Here is a 23,927-nt window from a genome sequence, read left to right as displayed (position 1 = left end):
ACGACGTCAGGGAAGGCCTTGCTTATTTCAGTAAGACAAGGCCAAACCACATTCTGCACATATTGCATTAGCATGGCTGCCTGCAGTCCAGCTCTGTCACCCGTTGTGAACATTTGCTGCATTTTGAATGAAAAATGCAACAATTGGTCTTCTCAGTGCCCAAACACTTACAGAGTGTTGGTAAAAGTTGTGAAAATGAGCTCTGCGCTGTTACGTTTTGTTGTGGGACTGCAGAACTCTACTCCCAGGCAGTCTCACACACTCTTACATACATACACACACACTGTGACACAAACATGTAAACAGCGTTTACAGTAATTTCAGCATTATAATCTGGTAATTCAACCATTATAAACTGGAATTGTCAGGACAATTTTAAGTTTGTTCACAAACTTTCTCTTTCTTGTTATAGTGTGTTTCCATTCTTGCTGTTAATGATACAATAAATGTGACTTCTAAGTGTTAAGGACAACTTCACCTAAAAATTATGATGTTGCCAACAATGAACAAATGCTAGTAGGCAACATTTGGCTTAGCAGAAAAACTTTTTTACATTTTTTTGCTAACTTTCTAGAGAATGTTAGCACTGGCTGTTTTTATTTATTTATTTAGTTAGGTTTTAACCATACAGAGCAGTTAGGGACATAATTTACCTGATCAGATAAGAACTGGTAAGTATGAGTATGTGAGTATGAGCTTTATCAGCTATAAAAAGAGCAAATATATCAAGAGGTCTTATCAGAAGTCTCTTGTGTTTCGGTTGAAAAACACAGAATTAGAGTCATTGTAACTGACAAACCTACTCATCATTTGTAAGTTTGCCTGTATCGTAGATTGTCAGTAAGTGTCAGTTCTGTTTGTATTGGGGTCCATCAGTTTACTCTTTCTGTCGCCTTAATTTAATGCCTTTCTCCCTCCCCTTCCCTCCAGGAAGAAGCTAAGTTTGAGGGGCCAACGTTGGCGCAAGCCATTGAGCTCTTTGGTGGCCGGCGCTGGAGCATGAGCGCCGGAGGCCCAGGCTCTGCCAACAAGAACTTGGAGAAGACCACTGCTCAGAAGAACAGCCCACTGGGCATGAACTCCAACACCAAGAAGAAGAAGAAAACCCTCGTAAGGGTAAGCTGTAATGCTATGTGCTCTACTTGGGCTCATATTTCTATATTAGTTCCCAGTCCATGTAATGTCTTATTTGACATGGACAGGGAGACAGTGGAGACGGAACCGATGACGAGATGATCTCACGGAAAACTAAAAGCTGCAAGGAGACTCTCAGCAGGAGGTCATCAGATCCTTTAGACTGTGTGGAGCAAGAAGAAAACGGTGAGGCAGCCCAGCTCTTTAACTGGAAGCAAATCTAAGCCTGATTTTGAATAGACTGGTATATTTGTAAATATAGTTTGATCTTCACATTGATTTCAGCTGATTTTATAGGGGTTTCTTTTTTGGTTTGTTTTTTTTCTTGTGTTTTTCCTTTTTTTTGACTTTGACACAATGCTGTAATGATCACTATGGGTTTACTCTTCAGTTCCTCATCATTTTTCATTTCCTCAGCAGTTCTCCACAACTAAGACTGTCTACTCATTAAAAATACACCATTTATCTGTCTTTAAAGTTTACACTTGTATTTATTTATCAGATCAAGCTATTAGATGGTAGATCCTTGCAGATTCTCTGGGTACTTTGTATCTGTTTGTCTTCTACTGTTTACACATTTCAGAAGTCGCTCTGGATTCAAGCATCTGCCAAATGGATAAATGTAAATGTAATGCATAAAGTGACATAAAGTAATAATGTTTGTACTGTATATATCTGTAGAGGACTCAGTCCCTTTTGGCAGCCCTGGAACCTTGTCCTTATCCAGCACCAAATTCCAATCCCCTGGAACCTCCTCCATCTCCTCCTGTTCCTCCACCACAAACAGCTGCACCCCCACCCGACCTCACTCCTCCCCTGTCCTCGCCTGCAGCTTCAAAAACCAAACTGGGTAAAGGTGTTAAATTAATGAACAAAATACCCTGATACCCTAACAAACACACTATGGTGTTTTTTGATATAACGGAGCCCAGCTCAGGCTTTAGGTTTGTGAACATTAACCATTTTTTTTCTAAATTAGTATGTTAAATGCATAAATACTTAATTCATTAATTCAAAGCATTTATTATACTTTTAAACATATATATATATATAGATATATAAGTATATTTTTAGATATTTTAGAGTATTTTGAGTACTCTTCTGTCTCTTTTGTCATTGCTTTGCAAATATAAGGGCTTTTTGGATATTAACTTTATTATTGTATATAGGGATGCATCTATACTATTTTTTTTCAGATATGAGTACATATTTTTTAGTACTCTATACCGAGTCCGATACCATAACACATTACTTACTTAGAATTAAGTAGTTGATAGGGTCAATGAGTGCAGTGTACATTAACAGTTAAATCATTCAAATCTAATTCATTTCAGTGCATTAGCTAGCTATGCTATATTATTTAATGCTACCTTGGATTGCGTAGCGCTGCAGTGGAGAAGAGCGGGTTTTGTTCCACATCAGAAAAGCACCTCTTTGCTTGTGGAGTTTGTCTCTTCAGATTCTTTTGTTTGGCAGGTTGAGCTGTAGTTCAGTGTCCTTTAAAGCCAGACATACACTGTGTGATTTTAGAAATCTTGTTCTTCGGTGACACACATTGTTTGTTTGAATAGTGTGTTGTGGACGGACAAAGCCTACATTTTATATACTCACACTGTATCAAGATGCTCACTCTCCCTACAGCCTATTTTCCAAAAAGAAAGTCAGTGTATTAACTTTTATACCTTGCAATTTTATTCAGTCAAACAAAGCAAAGTCGCATATACAGACTTTGGTAGCAAATGTTGACTTTTCTGGCTAAGTTTAGCTGGCGTATGTGTCTCCATCCATACTGGGGAAGTGCTTATGATTGTATGTTTGAAACAGGATGAAATCACTCGATGTATTCCTGGTTAGAATCTGCCAAGGCAGAATGTTGAAAGTGACTGATGGCTTTGTGTCTGACTGCCATGGAGTCAGTACAACTTCTCTGTGTGAGCAAAGCCTCCTTCACTGTCAGCTTCAGTTGTTTGTTCATCAGTGCGGCAGCGTACACTCGTCACATGATATCACCGGGTATTGGAATGTTGGTATCGGTGAAAATTTTATGTACAAGTACAGGAGCAGGATATCGAGCCAATACGAGTATCAGTATTGATGCATCCCTAATAATATAGTTCCTAATGTTACACAGCTGCTTCTGTCATGCTTTTGAACTGCAACCTTCAAATGTACAGAGTTGCACAGTGCTAGCATCGTATTAGTCATTTTATAGATATGTATACATATCGCTTTTGTCGGAAAAAAACATTGTGTCTCCAAAATGGTAACTTTACAGGAGAAGGAAAAAACCAACTTCACATTTAATGTAGGTCAATGGAACCAGACTTTTTCTCAAGTCAATTTGTGCAGTTTCTTTTGGTCCATTCCTCATTAAATTTACACACAATGTAAAGGACGACAGGCATTTTCAAATTATGTGAAAATCAAAAAAAACGTCAAAAATGAAGATACGAGGTTTTCTTCCGACAGCAGCGATGTATGCATCTATGTATACATAAGTCTGGGTGTGAAGCATTTATTCCATATTTAGTGTGTAGTGCGTAGCATATGTCCATCAACCAAGATAACAGCTTTTGGAAGACGTGTCGGTCTCGCTCTGTTTTTAGGGCATGGAGCAGCAGGAGCTGGCATGGTCGAGGTAAAGGCTGTTTCCGTGGCTTCCAGAACCTCATGCTGTCAGATAGCATCATGAGCTTCATCGAGTTTGTGGAGCTTTTCAAGTCATTCAGGTGCTAAATATGTCTTGATCTATTATCCCACTGAATAAGCTGCGGGCTGACTGATCCCACACTAAAGCAGTTTTAAAATTCTGTATCTTCTGCAGTATCCGCAGTCGAAAGGACCTTAAGGAGCTGTTTGACACCTATGCCGTTCCCTGTAGCCGCTCAGGCCCCGACTCAGTGCCTCTCTACACCACTCTAAGAATCGATGACAAAGTGACAGGCCTACAGCCTGACTTAGGTTTGTTTTTGTATATGCCACTCATGAAAAGCTAGGAGACACCTTACTTTTCAGAACAGTTTAATAATAATGCCAGACCACACACATTTTTCCCCCTCATTGTCATGTGATTACTCAAACCTTTTAGCTTTTTAAAGCCTTGAGTCAGAAGACTTTGAGTATGCACTTTAATACGAGTTTGGAACAGAAATGTGTTAAATTATAGGTTAAAACCTGAGTGTTGCTAAATATACCATAAGATGAGTAAAGATGAATGCCAGCTGTTTGAAAGTGAAAAGTTGAAAGTGAGTTATGTCCCCATCGCAGACCTCCTGACCCGAAATGGCTCTGACCTGGGCCTGTTTATCCGCACACGCCAGCAGATGTCTGACAACCAGAAGCAGATTTCTGACGCCATCGCCGCTGCCAGCATCGTGACCAACGGCACAGGTGTAGAGAATGCTTCCCTCGGCGTTCTGGGTCTCGGCATCCTTCAGCTCAATGACTTCTTGGTCAACTGCCAGCGAGAGCACCTGACCTATGATGAGATCCTGAGCATCATTCAAGTGAGTCTGAGTGACTTCATTTCCCAGAAGGACACTTATAACTTCCTAACTGTGTTGTAACAGACTGAATTTTATTGTCTTGTATATATGTTGATTCCAACATAGTGAAAATGCACAGGAATAATCAGTTATTATTGTCATTATTGACTATAGTCTTTATTGACTTTATGCAAACTGAGTTTAAATCAGAACACCACACAGTGAGTGTGTGACAGGTTAGTGCTAAAGTTTCTAATGCTAGCCTCTTGTGTGCTAGGTTCAGCAGTGCTATTGCTGCTTTCTTTACAATTGATTGGCATCAGGGCTGGCAGACTAGCAGTGGTCTCTCTCAGCACTTCATAAATCACCATGGAACATCTATTGAAATACACGCTGATGTAATTACAAGATTAATTTATTTCCATTTTACTCCAGAAATTTGAGCCCTCTTCCAGCATGCGCCAGATGGGTTGGATGTCCTTTGAAGGCTTCGCCAGGTTTGTTCTCAAGCATATTTGAAAATGTAGTACATACACAACTGATGATTCAAATACACGTTCTTGACAGGCAGTACCTCAAGCCAGGACCATAACACAACTCTGTGTTCTAGATTGCTAAGTCAAAACAGAAGTTGTATTTTTAAAGGGAAACATTTTCGAAGAAGGAAATAGTGCAAAGCTTTCTTTCCAAAGGTTTCTGATGGATAAGGACAACTTTGCTTCTACAAACGAGGAATCTCAAGTGAACTTGGATGAGCTGCAGTACCCACTGTCTTACTATTACATTGAATCCTCACACAACACGTACCTTACCGGCCACCAGCTGAAAGGGGAGTCTTCAGTGGAGCTCTACAGTCAGGTGGGGCAGAAATTGCTGTGTGTAATTGGCTTGAATGGAATTGCCTTTTTCAAATATATACTAAATGACTTTGTTCATAGGATATATTACTGCTGCACAATACAAAATACATTATTTCTATGATGCTGCTACATTGGGATTGTAACATTATAATATATTAAAAACATATTAGTGAATGCTTGATATGTCATGATTAGAGATGGGCGTGCGTTAATTTTGATGAAAATTATTTCTGCTTATTGGATAATGTGGATGTCCTGATTCATCCTAAGCATTCTTTGACTCGTTAGGACGCTTACGGAATCCAGTAAATTATTCAATGATGTAAGCAATCAAAGCAATGATTTGAAGCCCTAGAATATACTGTAGTAGAATACAAGTCAAAGGTATGGAAGCAAGCAGTGATATTTTCAAGCTTTAAAAATGTTTCACAACATGTTGCCTATAACTACAACCTGTTTTTTTTATGAAATTTCCACTGATTTCAAGTGATTTATTTCAGTTTAAAACATGTAACATGTCTGATTCAGTTACTGAAGCCTTCAGGAGCCTCTGAATGTGACAGTCAGGTGGATATGATTAGAACTGCAAAAAAAAATAAAAAAATTACCAGGAGCTAAAGTAATTAAAGACACTTTCACATCTACCTCATTCAGTGTGGACCTAGCAAACCTTTTATTTAGTTTGGCTTGTTTGAGAAGTGTAAATACTCCACCTGTATTTGGGTGGGCACTAAAGAAATGAACCATGGTCAGCCAAAAAACCATGGGTCTCGGTTTGCTTCCAGATGAACCCTGTTCAGTTTGCACGTTTTTGTGATGGTCCGCACCAAACGAGGGAAATCAGCATCCAGTAGCAGCACATTAGCACTGTAGCGTCTGCATGATTTGCATGTTTTATTATCTGACTCTTTACAGATGCTCATATCATTCTTGCAACAGGAACTGCTGCTAATAACAGCAGATAAGCAATAAAATAATAGCAAAGCAATGCTTTTGATTTTGGCACATGGACAATTACATTCAAATTGACAAACCAGTCAGAAGCAGAAGTGTCTCTATTTTCATGCAAAGGATGAGTTTTTGTCTCAAATGGTGGCAAATGTGACCGTAACAGAGCATTTGTATCCCCGTAAAGTTTCTGACCAATTTATAACCATTTATTATTTATTATATTTAATGAAACCCTCATGTTCTGTGTTAGTAAATCTCATGTCTTGGAGTTAACAAACATGCTTCATGCTGACTTATACTAAATTAGTGTTGTTCCCAAACTTTTGGGCCACTGTGTGTGTTAACATGAAACTTAATCTTCATGCTAAACATGCTAAGATAATGGCTTTTTTTGGGGAAGGTGCTGTTGCAAGGCTGTAGGAGTGTGGAGTTGGACTGCTGGGATGGAGACGATGGCATGCCCATCATTTACCATGGGCACACGCTCACCACAAAAATCCCCTTCAAGGTCTGAGTGTGAAAAAGGCAACCTTATTCACTTCTTTCTGAATTCTTTTCTTGGTATCGTTATGACTGTCCTCTCTTTACTTCCACAGGATGTGGTGGAGGCTGTCAATCGCACTGCCTTTGTCAACTCTGAGATGCCCGTCATCCTGTCCATCGAGAACCACTGCTCTCTACCTCAGCAGCGCAAAATGGCTGACATTTTTAAGGTATGTTCTCTCTGCCTGGTTACTCCCTGTATCCCTGTCTCTGTCTTAACTGCAAAATGACCTCATACTTCTTCTGGCTTGAAGGCGGTGTTTGGAGACAAGCTGGTGACCAAGTTCCTCTTTGAGAGTGATTTTTCGGACGACCCACTGCTCCCCTCGCCTCTGCAGCTCAGGGGCAAGATTTTGCTCAAGAACAAGAAGCTGAAGGCCCATCAGGCCCCTGTGGATATTCTAAAACAAAAGGTGGGATTTTTGTTTACATACATACAGCCTTTAACCTCTTATTAACCCGGGTATATTTTGGTTTTTCCATCTGAATTTACATGAATCATGAGGCAAATTATTGAGTAACTGCATGAAAAAAAATTCTTTATTTTAAAAGCTCCCCTCAAGTTAACAGAAAAAGTGTTTTTATGATCATACACATATTGCTATATGCTTAGAATTTACTGCTAAAAGCCAAAAAATCTCAGACGCTCTTCGTATTATTTTATAAAAATAATTTTTACAGAGCAGATCACTGAAGAGACACCATCTGTTTATAGTTTATAGCGCAGATTTGTCAAAAAATGGGTCGACTTTCAGTAGAAAAAAAAAATTTGTGAGTTCAGCTTCTTTTATTATAATGGTTTAAAATTGCATCACCCATCTATTTGACTGGAAAGAAGACAGTTACAGCTCTCATATGACCCCCACTTTTTGAATGTAGCTTATGAAATATGAAAGTTGTGAAGAATATAACGAAGTGCGTTTTGGAACCACCGGTGGTCTGAAGGAGTTGAAGAGGTTAAGGAGTTGCAGTTTGAAACATGTGCTGTCAGTGTTTACAACTGCAGTGTTAGTTTGACAAGTTTGACGCGTCTGTTAAAATATGACCCAGGTGTTCTTATTGTGGCGGCTGCCTCTTGCTCCCGTTTGCAGAAGGGGCTTTAGAGGCATGGTTATGCAGAGCTGTGCTGTGCGCCCACCTCTCTCCGACATGTTAAATGTTGTTGTTTGTGTTGTATGTGTCGTTTTATGTTGGTTTAAAGGTGTGTGTACGTGTTCGTGTCATTTTGTGTTGGGCAGTGGAGTCGGTTGGTGGGTTGATCGTCTACCGTGGAGACAAAGTACAGGGCTCATGGTGACCTCCACCCTTTGGGTTAGCTGTGTTATGATGCTTTTCTGCTGAAGTAAATAAAGAGCACTTCTTGGAGCAGAAATCATGGCCTCTTCCATGTCTCCTTCTTTGCCAAGACACTACATTTGGAGTCAGAAGTGGGATAGCACACCCCCGTGGCAGGGAGTGGAACGACGCTTCAAAGAACTTCAAGGTGGATGGTGAGGAAGGCAGAGATGAGTGAAAGAGTGACAGCAGGGACATCACTGCAAGGTTCAGAAAGTACGGGTGGCCGAGTCCCTGGTTTGCCAGCACTGCAGAAAGAAGGGACACTGTGCCAGACAGTGCTGCGAACCTAAGCAAGTGGAGAAACAGAAGCCAGAGGATCTTGTGGGCTCTGTGCTTGTCAATTTGTCGATATCCCTACTACGACTGGCTGTGCCCACACACAGAGAGGGGCACAGTAGGTGGCCAACGTCCAGCTCAGGTCGTTCACCAGCGGCAGAGCCAAAGCCTGGGCTCTGGCACACATGAACGGCCCCCTTACCAGTGTTGATGGTGTGACAGGACAGCTGGAAAATGGAAAGTGGCTGAGAGACGTGCCATTGCTGCTGCCACTGTTAGTGGTGGCGGCAGATTTCATGCAGTGAGGTTTGAGGATTCCTGCCACACTCAGGAGGAACCACGGTGGCGGGGACTGGGCACGCCGCTTGTGCTGGCCAGGACCTCACACGTCCCTGGGATGTGGGTCAGACTGGGCGAGCTCCTGGGATGTGAGTTGGGTTGCCAGGACTATGTGATGGTTCTCACTTTTTCCAGTTTGCAGAAGGGGCTTTAGAGACATAGTATGCAGAGCTGTGCCTGGGCAGTGGGGTGAGTTAGTGTGGGTTTACATGTACTGTAGAGTGAAGAGCTATGGCTAGTAGTGACCTTGTCTGCTATCCCCAGCTGTGTTCTCCTGTACATGCTTGGTTTTTGTTTGTTTGTTTGTTTGTTATACCTGCAGCTAAATATTTAAATTTGATGGCTAAATGTCTTCACCGTGCACCGTGGCTGGTTACCCAACATAATATCAGCTTAGGCTGAAGCTTAAAAAGCAAAAATGTATCTAAAATGGACCAAACAATAACCTGAAGCAGCATGAACTGGCTGCAATCTAAGCAGACAGTTTGCAGACAGGCTGGCTGAACTGAGCCGAGCCTAGTTCTTTGCCTACTTTAGACTGGTAGTTTGTTAAATCTGCCATCTGTGTGATTCATTCATGACACACAAATCATTTACTTTATCTAATTGAACACTAAGATGTTTATTAAACACTCTTTGTAGAGTGCTGTGAAAAAAGTATGAACCTCTTCCTGATTTGTTTTTGCATATTTGTTACATTTGTTTTAGACCTTCACACAAAATTTAATATAAGATAAAGACAACCTGAGTAAACACAAAATGCAGTTTTTAAGTAGCCATTTCATTTATTGAAGAAAAAAACTTGCCCTGTGTGAAAAAGTGATTGTCCCCTTAAATCAACCAATTAACCAAATGAAACTAGACACACCCAGACTTGATTACTGCCATCCCTGTTGAATCTAAACAAGGCGAGTCTCACAATTGCCAAAAGAAAAAACACTTTGACAACCCCCAAGCCTTTTGAAATAATGTTCTGTGGACTGATGAGTCAAAAGTGGAACCTTTTGGAAGACTGGGCCCCGTTACGTCCTATATAAAGCTAACATGGTATTCCACAATAAGAACATCATAGCAGAACAAACAGTGTGATGGTGGTGTGATGGTTTCTGGATGTTTACAGCTTCAGGGCCTGGGCAATTTGCCATAATTGACGAATTCTGCTTGCTACCATTGCGTGAATTCTGCTGTCTACCAGAAAATCCTGCAGGAGAATGTCAGGTCACCAGTTTGTGATTTGAAGCTCAAGCACAATCGGGTTATACAGCAAGATTCGAAGTACAACTGCAAGTCCATCTCTGAATGGCTCAAAAGAATTGACCTAGCCAAAGAACTCTTTCCCTCAATAAATGATTTGACAATTTAAAAACTGTTTTGTGGTTCCTCATGTTCTCCTTGTGTTATTTTGCATGGTGTGTGAGGATTTGAAAACATTTAATGTAAAAATATGCAAAAATAGAGGAAATCAGACACCATATTTATACTACTACTACAACAATAATAGTACAACCCCATTTCCAAAAAAAGTTGGAACGCTGTGCAGAATGTAAATAAAGATAGAATGCAATGATGTGCAAATCATCTAAACCATATTTTTAAAGAAATATACTACATAGACAACAAATCAGATGCTGAAACTGAGAAATTGTATTGTTTTTTTTTTTTTAAATAAATGCCCATTTCGAATTTAATGCTAACAACATGTTCCAAAAAAAAACAGGGGCATGTTTACCACTGTGTTTCATCACCTCTTCTTTTTACAACACTCTGTAAGCATTTGGGAACTGAGGAGACCAACTCCTCCTTTTTAATGCAGTGCCACCTGAGGGCCCAAAGATCTTGGCCAGCAAATACTGTTTTTTGGCCTTGTCCCTTGCGTACAGAGATTTCTTGTCTGAATTTTTTAATGATATTATGTACCGTAGATGATAAAAAGCAAACGTTCTTTGCTGTTTTATGTTGAGAAACATTATTCTTGAATTGTTGCACTATTTGCCTGCGCAGTCTTCCACAGAGTGGTGAACCTTTCCTCATCTTTACTTCTGAAAGACTCAGCCTCTCTTTTTATACCCAATCATGTTACTGAATGAGTATATAGGGTTTAAATGATTTGCACATTTTGGATTTTGTTTTTATTTACATTACATCACAGCGTCACAATTTTTTTGGAAATGGGGTTGTAATAAAATTAACGATAATAATAATATTTAAAATGTTTTGTGGTGATGCAATGTTTTGTCAGTCAAAACATTGACTAAGATGCACTTAAGAGAGTGACGTGTAGTTAAAATTCACCCCTCACCCCTTACCCTCTGAGGCTGAAAGTAGGTGGGAAAAGGAGGGCTCACACAACTTGATTTGTTTAATGGCATCTCACGTGATTTGATGTTGGGATATGGAAGTGGATACTGCGCTTGGCCAAACATTAAGAAGATGATACATTAACAACACTAAGCATGAACGGTCTAGGGCAGTAGGAGCTATTCTCTCTTATTTCCTCCTAATTTATATTTGTAGGCACTTCAGCTGGCACATATGCAAGCACAGGCCAACAGTGGGGCACCTGCTGGAAGTTGTCTTGGCAGCCATGAGGAAGAAGAGGAGGAAGAAGACGAGTATGACTATGACTACGAGTCACTTTCTGATGGTATTTGTGATTTACACCTAAAAGGATGTTTGTAGCTGCAATGATTATTCATATGATCACTTAATCTGTCAATTCAGTAAACTAGCTGAAACTTTACAATACAAACCACATCACCCCCTACACTTCCTGTAGTGAACTGCAGTCTGTTGTAATGACCACATGGATTATGTGAGTATTGTATGGATTATATGAATATTTTAGAGTGATATTTGTAAAGTAAATGATGTGTTGATGTTATTTTGTTTACGATTAATTGACCTCACTGATCGTTGCAGTCCTGAAACAGAGCAGCATTGGAACACAGCGTTTTTGATAGAACCCCACGCTTGTTTCGAATTCACTGACCTTCTCTGGTTTTTCCTCCAGCTTTTCCTGTATTAAGTGAAGACACTTTATAGACATCTTTACTCTTTACTCTTTACTCTTTACTCTGGAGCATGCAGGCTTGTGTTCGACTTAACTTTTTTCTTTCCTACCTCCGTTGTTTTTCCTTTCTTTTCATCTCTCATAGCTGATGTCCTCAATGCTTCCACCGCATCTTTTTGCCAGGAAGGTAACCTCAGTGTTTGTGTATGTTTGTGCATATGTATATGCAGCGCAGTCTTGCAGTGTATTTGGGGTGCTGGGAGCTTGTGCGGATTGCCTGCTGCTGGACAGCAAATATGCATTTGGCTAAAGCCAAAATAGCAGTGTTTGTGGAAGTCTACGCCTAGTTAAAAAAATTGGTCTGGACCATTTTTTTTTATTAATAAGCAGTGTTATGAGTAAACAAAAACGAGCTGTGTGGTGTTTAAACATCAAGCTGCCCCCCTCCCCTCCCCCCTAACTCTGTCTACAGTGTTTTGAAAATGATGTGACCTTGCTAGCAGCACTGGCTCATCAGAGAAAAAAAACAAAGCCATCTGGTTTCTCAGGCCCTGGGTGCTCTTTTGCTGAAAAAGAGAAGTGGGATTTTTTTTTTCCCCTTCACTTTTTGCCCATTCCCATCTTGCACACCCCAGGGAATCCAGCAATCAGATCAGGATGAGATAGTGAGTCTGCGTAGCCTAATAAGTGGTTGTAATGAGTGTGATTGCCTCTTGCAGTGGTGAAAATTCAAGTTATTAAAATTCAAGTTCTTATTGCACTTGAGGGATGAAACTGTTGTTTTCTGGTTTGTTTTGCTGATGCCATGTTTACTTTCTTTTTTCTTCAAAATTCCGCTTTAAAGCAGTCACTGCTTGTGCTTCCTGTCTGCATCACCGTACATACAGCACCCGTTACAAGTATGGGGACACTATGCCTTCTTTTGAAATGTTTGATTTTTCCTACTCACTTTGCAATTAAGTGAGAACGCACCTAAAAACCTTTGGCCAGAAGGTTTAAACACCTGGAGGATTTAGGTGCTGAGGAGTACAGGCAACAAGGGGTTAAAATGCATGATGTTTGGTATTATTTCCAAAGGATTTTCCAAGGTTTTAATTCTGTTTGGCAGTTTTTACAAATAAAATTATTAAGTTATGACCAATTTTTGTTTTATATCTTACCTTCTTGCAAACCACCAAAAAAAAAGTCCATTTGTATTAAAAAATTATGCTGAGTGTCCCCAAACTTTTGACTGGCAGCGTAGAGTGTAACGTTAACTGAACTAACAGCTCGTTTTCTTCCTTAATCCACAGATAACATTCTGGATGACAAGCCTGAGGGGAAGGCATCGAGTGAGAAACTGCAGTACGAGTCCAACGACGAGATGCCGAAGAGGTTTAAGAAAGCAGGGAGTAAAGGAAAGGTAGACGTAAGACTCACTTACACTAAAACCCTGCACACTCAACCACAGCATGACTGTTTGCAGTGCAAAGTGATGTACAGAGTGCTGCTTTGCCTGTGCTTGTGCAGATGTTCGACATGGAGCTTGGGGAGGAGTTCTACCTGCCGCAGAACGAGAAGGAGAGCAGGCAGATCGCTCAGGAACTCTCCGACCTCATCATCTACTGCCAGGCCGTCAAATTCCCAGGTGGGGCCCGGCCTCCTCAGACCGTGCATTTCACTAGAGATACTGTAACTACACTGCAGTGTAAAGGGACTGCAGTGTGCCTTCCAGTTAAAAGCACTTTGATGAGCACACAATGTAACATGCTTAAAGTGATATTTACACAACAGTGTTCTCCTTACCTCAAATGTAGTCTGCCAAGACTTATTTAGTTTCTGACGTTAATGCTAATGTAGCTAATACCCCATCCTAATGGAAACTTTTGACCTTTATAATAAACAACTGCATGTTATTTAGTGTCAGAAAAAACATAAGCAAAGCTGTTTGATAAACAACTTGGATGTAGTTGCCCGTATACCATATAAGCCTGCTTGGTTATTTATTTAGACAAACAAACAAAGACAAGGAGGTATTAAAAAATGCAGGAAGTTCTTAGTCCCATAATACTTTTCATTTGGAGCCATTTGAGTGTCCTGTTTTTGAGTTATGCGTGACCTTTGCCTCTGCCTTCTAATGAAGAAAAGTATTCTTATGACAGTAGTGTGGTTTTATGTAGCAAAAACAGTCATAATTCATTTTTACATGACCGTTTTCCAACCTGTCTTTGTCTCTTAGAATTAAACAGCCTTGTTATGTGGGCCCTTTAAAAAGCAGCTTGCATTATCTTGGCCAGAAGTAGAAATCCAATTTCTGGAAAATTGTTGTAAAATGCAATAAAATAAGAATCTGTTATTTGTTAATTCTCTTAAACCTTTATTTAACTGAATAAACTACAAAGAAATGACTTTTAGTGCTTTGGCTAATTATATTTTGTAAAGATAAAAAATTTGACTTTAATGCCATCAACACACTCAAAAAAAAAATTAGGGACGTGGCAGAATAAGAGAAAGTTTATAGAATATTTGAATTACACCATTTTGAAACATTCCACAATAAGCAAGTGAGTTGGTAACGGATGAAGGTATCATGATAAAAGAGCATCCACTTAAGGCTCAGTCTTTGCAAGCAAAGGTGCAAGATTGTAAAGAATGTAGGCCTTTCACCCTCTGCTGTACATAATATCGTGAAAAGATTCAGGGAATCCAGAGAAATCTGAGTCTGTATAGGGCAAGGTTGGAAATCACTGTTGTATGAGAAACTGTCATGCTACTGTGTTAAATATAGCCACATGGGCTTTGGAGTACTTTGGAAAACCGTGGTCACTTAACACTGCTGCTGCATCAAGAAATGCAACTTAAACCACTATTATGCAAGGAGAAAACCATATATCAATTCTATGCAGAAATGCCGCCGAGTTCTCTGGGCCTGAGCTCATCTCAAATGGTCTGAAACTAAATTGAAATCTGTGCAGTCCATGTTTCAGCTTGTTTTGGGGCAAAATGGGCATCAGGTTCTTCATGCCTAAGACGAAAGGGAGCATCCAGGCTTTTATAAGCAAAAGGTGCAGAAGCCAACATCTGTCATGGTATGGGGTGCATCAGTGCCCACGGCGTGGGTGACTTATGCTGCCATCAAGACGACATCTTTTCCAGAGAAGTCCTGGTTGTTTGAGCAAGACAATGCCAGGGTTCATTCAGCATGTGCTACAAGATCATGGCTTCATGGCCATAGTGTGTGCTTGACTGGCCTGCGTACAGTCTGGATCTGTCTTGAAAATATATGGTGCATCATCAAGAGGAGAATCAGATGACGACCACCGACTATTGAGCAGATGAAGCCTTGTATCAAGCAGAAATGGGCAAACATTCCACTTGCAAAACTGCAACAATTAGTATCCTCAGTTTCCAAATGATAAAAAGTGTAAATAGAAGGAAAGGCGATGTAACACAGTGGTAAACATGCCTCTCTCCCAACTTTTTTTGAGTGTGTTGCCGACATTGAATATAAATTTGTTTATATTTGCCAAATGCAGTTAAGTTTGTTAGTGGAATGTTAGAAGTCTTTTCTTTGTACTTTTGTCAGTTAAATAAAAGTTCAAGAGAATTAACAAATGACAGATTCTTGTTTTTAACGCATTTTACAAAAAGTCACATCTTTCCGGAAATGGGGTTTGTATTTCTGATATCACAGTACCCTCAGAGCCCTTACCTTATTTGTTAGAATGCTGCCATTACACAGTAATAATCAAATGTAAAATGATACAGTGCTGATTTACATATTGTAGTTTCCTGTTATAACAATATAACAGTAAGGATTAACAAATGAAACAGGAGGGACTAGCATGGTGGTAAATTAGAATCAGATTCTGATTTCAAAGAAAAATACTAGCAGTCCCCCGAGCACAGGCTGAACAAACAAGCAACATGAAGCGAGTGCAGGAGGAGACCATGCCCTGCAGCCCAGACCCTTACATGCTTGTGTGTGTGTTTTTGTACATGTTCAGGACAAAAATGTCTTACTTTGTGGGAAAACCAGAGACAAGAGATAACCTACAATGTCAGGACCAACAAATGTAACTTATATGTTTCTTTTTTTTACACTGAAATGGCAAAACTATTACCTTTGGGGAATTTGGAGGTTAAAGTTAGATTTAGGTTTAGGCAAATTCTAATTACATATAGATACTTGCATATATGTACTTGTGCATATTATTGGAACAAAACCTTGTATTTCTAAGGAGAAGGAAAATACCTTCTTAACTTAAGTAATTTTGGACCATTTCTGTTGGTTAATTTATCATGAAATCGTCACACAATGTGAAGTCCAACTGGTGTTTCCAAATTATGTAAAATAAATAAATCAATAAATAATAATAATAATAACAACTACAGGTTTTGTCCAGACAGCAACGATATATAATACATGTGAGATATTATTAATATTATTATTTTTAATAAGTGAAAGTAAAAAGTACATAGGAAAAGCCCCTCATAAGCCCGCATGTACTTTTAATGTGAAATAGATTATAAATAGATTAGAATAAAATTGAACAGAGTATAAAAAACACTTGCAGTCTTATCCATTAGACAAACCTGTCTGTCGCTGTGAGTTAAGAAATAATATTTTTTTATCTTGAGATATCCATGTCAGCTTGAAGCAACTGTCCTGAACAGAAGATTTTTTTCAGAATTTCAGACGACCAGGTAAAATTAAATTAATTCATTTTAAATTTTATTTTTTGCATAATATATAATTAATAAGTAAGAATAAAGTACTTACCTCTTTGACAGTGTTGTTTACGAGTTAAATATGTTACGTTTCAAAAGTCATATAGCAGTCTGATAGTTTGGGCTACTACTTAAAAAGACATTGTCATAATATAAAAACCTAGCAATTTAGTTCCATTAAATTATTATATACAAACTAATATTTTCTGGGTTTTTGTTGTTGTTGTTGGTCTGTTGTTTTTGTTTGTTTGTTTATTTTAATTAATTATTTAGTTTAGCCTTGACAGCGTACTTTCTAATTCTACCATGGCTTAAAGGGTACGCTGTCATGGTGAAACCTTAGACATGCTTAAAGAAGGATTCATTATTCAGATTATCTATCCCATTTTGTGTTGTTGCATTTCCAACATAGAAAATGTTTTTTTCTGATTTCATTTGTTTGTTTATTTGTTTGCTTGTTTCTGTAGAATTATAGAAGATGCTTTAACTAATTACTTTACACTTTTGACCAGTAAGCCCACTACTCATTTGTATGGCATTTGTCAATAGATTTTCAATGGAAGCCTAATTTCTTTAAGAAATACAGGGACACAGCATGAGTCAGATGAAAGGGAATTATAGACTATCGCTTCTTGGATTTGCTGTTCACAGTGTAAATTTAAATAATGACAGAATATGATATCTAAGTTGAATTTGATGTCTGGGGTGAAATATGAAAAAGCCATGTTCTTCTCTGTTCTAATGGTACATGAATTGGGGCGGCCCCAGCTAAGAATCGCAATGTAGAACTTAAATCTAGTTTTCAACTAAAATGTAAGCTTTCATTTAACTATAGGGGAGTGACCAATAAGCCGACATACCTTATAAGCCTACTTGCACTTTTACTGTAAAATATTTTAAAAATCGGAGTAGTTAAAACTTGCCGTCTTAACAATCGTCTTTTTCTGCTTTGACTTTTGGGCAAATATAATTCTTTTTGTCTGAATTTTGTGAGACAGGTAAGGCAATGTATGCACAGTGATGTTGAGGGGTTGCATCAAAATGAATTCCAGAGACTATCTATGCTCAGGTCTGCTCTTCACAATGTAAATTCGCCATGCTGTGCCCTTGTACATAAAAAGCAGTGAAAAAGCCTAGTGGTTTTTTTAGACATTAGGCTTGCATTCAAAATCTTTTGATATTTGTATAGATATTTGTAATAATAAACCTTTTCTCTCAGAAGTAGAATAAGCATGTCTGTAAAGATCGGCCATGACAGCGTACCCTTTAAGCACACTGCGTAAATTACTGCTAATATTTCAAGAAACAGAAAAATGTTTTTTTGTTGTTTTTTTTTTGTTTGTTTTTTTTTATATAATGATAGTATATGGAGCTGCAGTGCTGTGTTTAAACCGCAATAAGTTTTTGAATATTTCTGTTTAAGTGGGAGCCCAAACTGTCCGACTTGATGATAAGACTTCTGAGTTGAAGTGACCCAACTTGGCAGTCTTTTAAAGAAGGTTTTAAAATGGAAAGTAACACCTAAATCTTGAGCAGAATTATTAGACCACATTAACCTTAAGACCACCTTTTAAAGTTTAATATGTTCAGGACAGTCTCTCCACATGAGCACATATGTCTGAAGATAAAATAATTTTATTGGTTAAACACGATGTAAAAGACAGAGAAGATATATGTTTCGTTTTTATCATAGGTCTTTCTTAGAATAGCTTTTTTTGTCATTTCTATGACTTCTTTTTCTTGTTGTTGTATCTTGTTTGCTTTACTTCGTATCTAGTGCACAATTGATACACATGAAAAACATATTCAGTAAAGTAGCTACGTGATTCAAATGGTCAACAAACCACTGAGAGAAAAATACCTTCAGCTTTATAAAATTAAATAAGTGAATACATAAATGTGTTTATGTGTAGATTGACTTAGTCCAATGCTGTGATTAGTCAGCTGGTAGACTTAGAAGGAACATCTCTAATTTGATTGCATAAAATATTTTCAGTGTTTTAAATACAGTGGTTCACAGTTTACGTGTTTATTATTAGTAATTTTTCAAAGCATGTTTGCATTGTTCATAAGCTTGTCAGTTATTAAAATGAATCATTTTTCTAAAATAAAATGAGTTCTTTATTTTTTTAAATGACTAAATCAAATAAAACTTGAGGGAGATTAATTCAATCGTAAGATATCTGATGAAATACCATAAAACCAGTATCTTTTTGTAAATTCAGGAGGGCTTATTAGATAGATATTGTAGTCAGTTTTCAGTTTTTGACAAAATTTGAAAACGCCTGTTGCCGTGTGTAATTTCATGGTCAATGGACCAGAACAAACGGCCCAAAGTGACTTGGAAAAAAGTCTGGTTCCAGTGACCTACATTAATAGTAAAGTAGGTTTTTTTCCTTCTCCTGAGAAGTTATCATTTTGGAGATACGAGGTTTTGTTCCTTTAGCAGTGTTATGTAATGTCATGACCCCATGTCCTAACATTATGTAAAAACTAGTGTATATGTTTGGGATGTGGAAACCAGGCCTCTCCACCCTCTCACTGCCGGGCTCTGGAAGGGGAAAGGACCGAAAGAGTCGGAAGTCCATCTTTGGCGCTGCTCCTGTGCGTGGAAACCCCGGGGAGCCAGTGACGTTGGTCCGTGGCCCAGGGAAAGGTACGGCCGCCCTGGATCACACAGGAAACAGAACACCCACTTAGAGCACCCATGGGAAAAGCCTGTTTAACTTTTCCACTCTTTTTAAAACAGTCCCTCGAAAGCACATAAAAATACCTTCTCTGCGCTGCGTGTTTCCAGTCTTTGCCTCTAGGCATAAGCAAAACCACATGCAGGAATTTTAACATTCTAACTCCATGTGTTTACGCTTGAGAGACTACAGTAGGAAGACATTAGGGGAGCTGATCTCTTGATCCATTTAGTGCTAGCACATCCCCCTGCCAATGGGCAGACTTTCTCTCTGTTGTGTTATGATTAATGATTTTAAAGGAGTACTCCAGCATTCCTCAACCTCATCTCTATCGCCTGCATCATATGATCAGTTACAGCAATTGATTACATCTTTGTACTTAGAAAAGGACAGTAAACCTGTTGACTCAAAACACAAACCAAAGGGTTTTAGTAAACCTTTTTTAGCGAAGACATCAACGTTATTGTCCTTCGACTGTATGCTACAGACTTGGCAGGTAGAGATATAAAGAAAATATCTGGAATATTCTTTGAACCTCTCCATCACCAAATTACCTACAATTTACTGGGATATTTACTGGGATATTTGTGTTTGTTATATGCCCAGTCACTGGCCACAAGCCTAGTTTTAATCCTGTTTATATTCGTTTGCCAAATTTTGAGTTTTATGTGTTTATTTGTAGTTTTAAAGTACGTTTCCTTTCATTTTCAAGAGCTTTTCTGAAATTGTAGCCTCACCGTCTTCTGTAACTGATCTCAAGCAGAACTAATATCACCAGTCAAACGTCAGGACAGGCATACTTATAGAAGGTTTATTATTATAGAATAATATTGAACATATCAGAGCTGTTAAATAACACCTATGGTCATTGAATGTCCTAAGGATTATCGAAGAGCATACATACAGTCAAACTTTTGACTGATACTGTACGTCCGCCGCTAATCACAGTTTGAGCTGCCTTCCTCACAGCGCTGTATTTGTTCTGTTTCCCTGCAGCTGGTGTGGAGGGTGTGAGGGTGAATTTGGAGGAGCAGGTCTTGTCTTCCTCTACCCCGGCACCCTCGCTCAGTGCCATCATCCGCACACCCAAGTGCTACCACATCTCCTCAGTGAACGAGAATGCTGCCAAGCGCCTGTGCCGGCGCTACTCATCCAAGCTGATCCAGCACACAGCAGGCCAGCTGCTGCGCACCTACCCGGCCGCCACCCGCATCGACTCATCCAACCCCAACCCCCTTTCGTTCTGGCTGCATGGCATCCAGCTTGTTGCCCTTAACTACCAGACCGATGGTGAGCAGCTTCCACAGTCTGTGTACCTTTGGTCATTCGATTTTTATTTCAAAAACCAGTGTTGCAAAACAGGAAAATGCCTCGATTCTTGTTTTTGGTTCTGTTATTGTCAGTGGAAAAATCAAGAAACAGCTTCATTTTATAGTTTCACAAACAAAAATGGAGTTATAAAAAAGGGAGTCGTAGTTTATTTATCCAAATTTAAAATTTATTTATATGATTAAGTATCTATGACCCTCTTGTTCCATGTATGTTTTGTGAAAGTATAAAATCTTGATTTTTCCACTGACAGTAACAGAACCATAAACAATAATCGAGCCATTTTCTAGTTTTTCAGTATTGGTTTTTGAAATGGACATCAAACGGCCAAAGGTACACAGACCCTCTACATGACAAAATCAGGCTTTCTGCTTGGTAATTTGATATTGCACATGATTGAATGGCAGAGACCAGGTGTAACTGGGATGAATGTAAACAGACTTCTGCAGAGTTCACAGCTGGAAACAATGTGATGTGTTAACATACGAATAACAGAGACAGAGATTATTGTCAGTGAAGAATCTTTTAAAGTGATTGGTTACAATTTTTTGCTTAACACACATTCAGACAGTCATCCAGAAATGTTTGATATCTGAACTTCTTTAGTTTTGCACAGCAGATACAAGACTAATCTAGCAATCAAGTAGTTAGCAGGCTTGCCTCAGGCTGTACTGAGTTGTTAAGTAATCTCAAACTCACTTGCTTTTGTGGTTTCTGACACTATATGAAATAGTGATACCAATAAAAATAGACAAAGGTAAAGACACAATTTGGGTTTCAAGCATGGTTTGGTCAGTCCCCTACATTGTTGGGAGAGGGGGAAAATGTGTACAGTTGATTTTTTTTTATTCTTTTAAAGATACCCAAGAATTAGTATTCACAGATGGAACCAATGGGCCTCATTCACCAACCGTTCTTAAGAAGAAATTTCTTTTTAAAACCCATTTAGACAGTTTTTACGAAGATTTTGACATTCGCCAATATTTTATTATTTGGGATTTGTTCTTAGGTAAGAACCGAATCTACGCTCACTCAAGCACAAACAATTCTGCAGTTTAAGAAAACGTCATGAATCTAACGTAGACTTTCTCTTCAGACCTTTCTCAAGAACAAACTTAAGAAAAAAATTTAGGAAGATTTTGCTGAATGAGGCCCAATGTTGTATTAAAAAAATAATATCTGAGATCCTTGTGGTCACATGTTTAAAGGTATGAGATTGTCAGATTGGCAAAATTGCATTTCCCATGCTGGTGATTTGTAAATTGGGGGTCTTTAAGTGTGTGTTTTGTGTTTTGTGGTGCAGACCTGCCCATGCAGCTGAACTCTGCTCTGTTCGAGGCAAACGGTCACTGTGGCTTTGTCTTGAAGCCTCCTGTGTTGTGGGACCGCTCTTGTCCGCTCTATCAGCAGTTCAGCCCACTGGACCGAGAGCTGGAGCACATGACCCCCACTCAATACACCCTCACTGTAAGAACACACCACAGACACACTTCAAGGGCGGCAATATAGGTCAGTCACAATGGAGACTTCGTTTATGTGCCACAGCAAGACTTGCCATTATTATTATTCATAGGCTTATAAAATAAATATTGATTAACCCCTTAAACCCAAAGGGCCAGTATGTGTGTCCAAAAACCCTGAATACACAGTATAAATTATACACAAGATTCGTGGTTCAGATGGTCGCGTGTTTAATGTGCACACTGAGGAAAAAAAACATAACTAATGGCCATAATCTGCACAGACAGTAATATTTAAACATTACAACAATAATATTATGCTTAATATTATGTAGACAGAAGATGACTGTTGGTCATAGCCGTGGTTTCATTGCATGTCTTCAGAAGTTTCCATGCTTTGAGGTTTTTACCAAGCCATAATGGCACCAGCCTTAGGCATTTGCTGCTTGAGTTTGTTTGTTTGTTTGTTTTTTAATCAGCCTTATTTGGTACTGGTGGCAGAAAACATCACAGGTCTGTGATGAAAAAAAAATAGATAGCTGAATAGAGAAGAAAGAGAGAAGAGATACAAAATAACTACCCAGTAAGGAGGGGCATTGTGACTATACTTGTAATAAATTACATAACAGTATAGTTTTCTGGACATATCATGGGTATAGTTAAGGCTTAAAGGCCCTGCAGATATGTTTTTAATCTATAAAAAAATAGTGTTATATTTTTCTATTACCTTCTAATCTTTTTCCTCAAAAACGACATTTACACAATTGATTTGTGTTTTCTTTATTCTCTGTCGCCTTCTGCCGTACTGCTGTGTGGGCCCCAGTTCATATTTTAAGAACGTATTTAGATCGGTATCATTACTTATATACTGATGGCTTTTACGTTAATACACAGAGAATTAGCTAGATTAGCCACTTTTTAATCACGGTGTCAGTTCCGCCGTTGACCGTGTCGGCTGTTAGCTAATGTTAGCTAGCTAACTAGCTTTCATCCAGCTGGTTAACCAGGTCCAGCTACCAGGCTTTAGCTGTACACGCCGGGAACTAAATGTGGGACGTTAATGTAAGGTTAGTGAGCCAAATTAGATAAAACAGGCTTCACATTTTGCTACATTCTCATGGTTAGCAACATTATTGAATAAACTGTCAAATGAAAACAATGAGTTATTTAAACATAAAGATTTACCGTCTTATCCACATCGCCTCCCGTAAGTGTCAGTAAGGCTGTTCCTTTCAGCTTGAGTCAGCTGGCAAATCTGGGGCTATATTGAGCCCAGTTTTAAAATGAGTTGGCAAATAAATGCTTATTACAAACTCATACAAACTCTGTAACTTCACCCCCATAAATAAATCTGAGCCATTTTGATTTGGTCTTGTTTGGAACAGAATGTAGACAGTGACCTTCGACCTCTTTCATCCAAAAACTGAGCGTTTGTAAATGAGTGCTGTCTCCTAGCAGCTATAACGTTACACAAGTAGAGCGATGAGTGTGAAGTGTCGGAGGATCAGTTGATTTCACAGTTTATAAATATGTAATATAAGGTAACGTATGATTCACACACACACACACATTATTCATAAGCTGCTTATCCTTCTGGGTCACAGAGGGTGCTGGAGCCTATCCCAGCAGTCATTGGGCGGAATCACGCCAAATAAAGTGTAGTTTCTAAATGGTGGTTTGGGGGCAGTACACAAAAACTTACTCATTTAGAGGTCATTTTAATGGACTCTGCTGCAGTGCCCAATAAATGTTGGACTGAGGCAGAAGAATAATAAACATAATCACATACTTTCGGCTAATTTAAC

The 23,927-nt window shown here is 38.9% G+C and overlaps 1 protein-coding gene across 9 annotated transcripts in view; it reads left to right on the top strand.

Annotated features, from left to right (window-relative positions):
* The window catches only part of plce1 (phospholipase C, epsilon 1), a 110,791-nt gene that overhangs the window by 74,310 nt on the left and 12,554 nt on the right, over positions 1 to 23,927 (top strand). For 4 of the 9 annotated variants that reach the window (XR_005007339.1, XM_036572156.1, XM_036572154.1 and 1 more), the window contains 18 exons: positions 931 to 1,116; positions 1,203 to 1,320; positions 1,816 to 1,984; positions 3,741 to 3,863; positions 3,959 to 4,095; positions 4,402 to 4,640; positions 5,055 to 5,116; positions 5,312 to 5,477; positions 6,831 to 6,938; positions 7,027 to 7,143; positions 7,228 to 7,386; positions 11,441 to 11,570; positions 12,082 to 12,123; positions 13,229 to 13,344; positions 13,446 to 13,563; positions 19,171 to 19,302; positions 20,330 to 20,623; positions 21,966 to 22,129. Coding sequence is in view for 8 of the 9 variants with exons in the window: in XM_036572156.1 (XP_036428049.1) it covers positions 931 to 1,116; positions 1,203 to 1,320; positions 1,816 to 1,984; positions 3,741 to 3,863; positions 3,959 to 4,095; positions 4,402 to 4,640; positions 5,055 to 5,116; positions 5,312 to 5,477; positions 6,831 to 6,938; positions 7,027 to 7,143; positions 7,228 to 7,386; positions 11,441 to 11,570; positions 12,082 to 12,123; positions 13,229 to 13,344; positions 13,446 to 13,563; positions 19,171 to 19,302; positions 20,330 to 20,623; positions 21,966 to 22,129 (2,580 nt within the window). In the remaining variant the exon portion in view is untranslated. The remainder of the gene's footprint in view (positions 1 to 930; positions 1,117 to 1,202; positions 1,321 to 1,815; positions 1,985 to 3,740; positions 3,864 to 3,958; positions 4,096 to 4,401; positions 4,641 to 5,054; positions 5,117 to 5,311; positions 5,478 to 6,830; positions 6,939 to 7,026; positions 7,144 to 7,227; positions 7,387 to 11,440; positions 11,571 to 12,081; positions 12,124 to 13,228; positions 13,345 to 13,445; positions 13,564 to 19,170; positions 19,303 to 20,329; positions 20,624 to 21,965; positions 22,130 to 23,927) is intronic. The other 5 variants (XM_036572157.1, XM_036572155.1, XM_036572161.1 and 2 more) reach the window with 3 other exon arrangements.

The sequence above is a fragment of the Colossoma macropomum genome, unplaced genomic scaffold, assembly GCF_904425465.1.
Source record: "Colossoma macropomum unplaced genomic scaffold, Colossoma_macropomum, whole genome shotgun sequence".
Lineage (NCBI taxonomy): Eukaryota > Metazoa > Chordata > Actinopteri > Characiformes > Serrasalmidae > Colossoma > Colossoma macropomum.
Note: the sequence above shows the minus strand (reverse complement) of the source record. Positions and strands in the feature narration are given on the sequence as shown.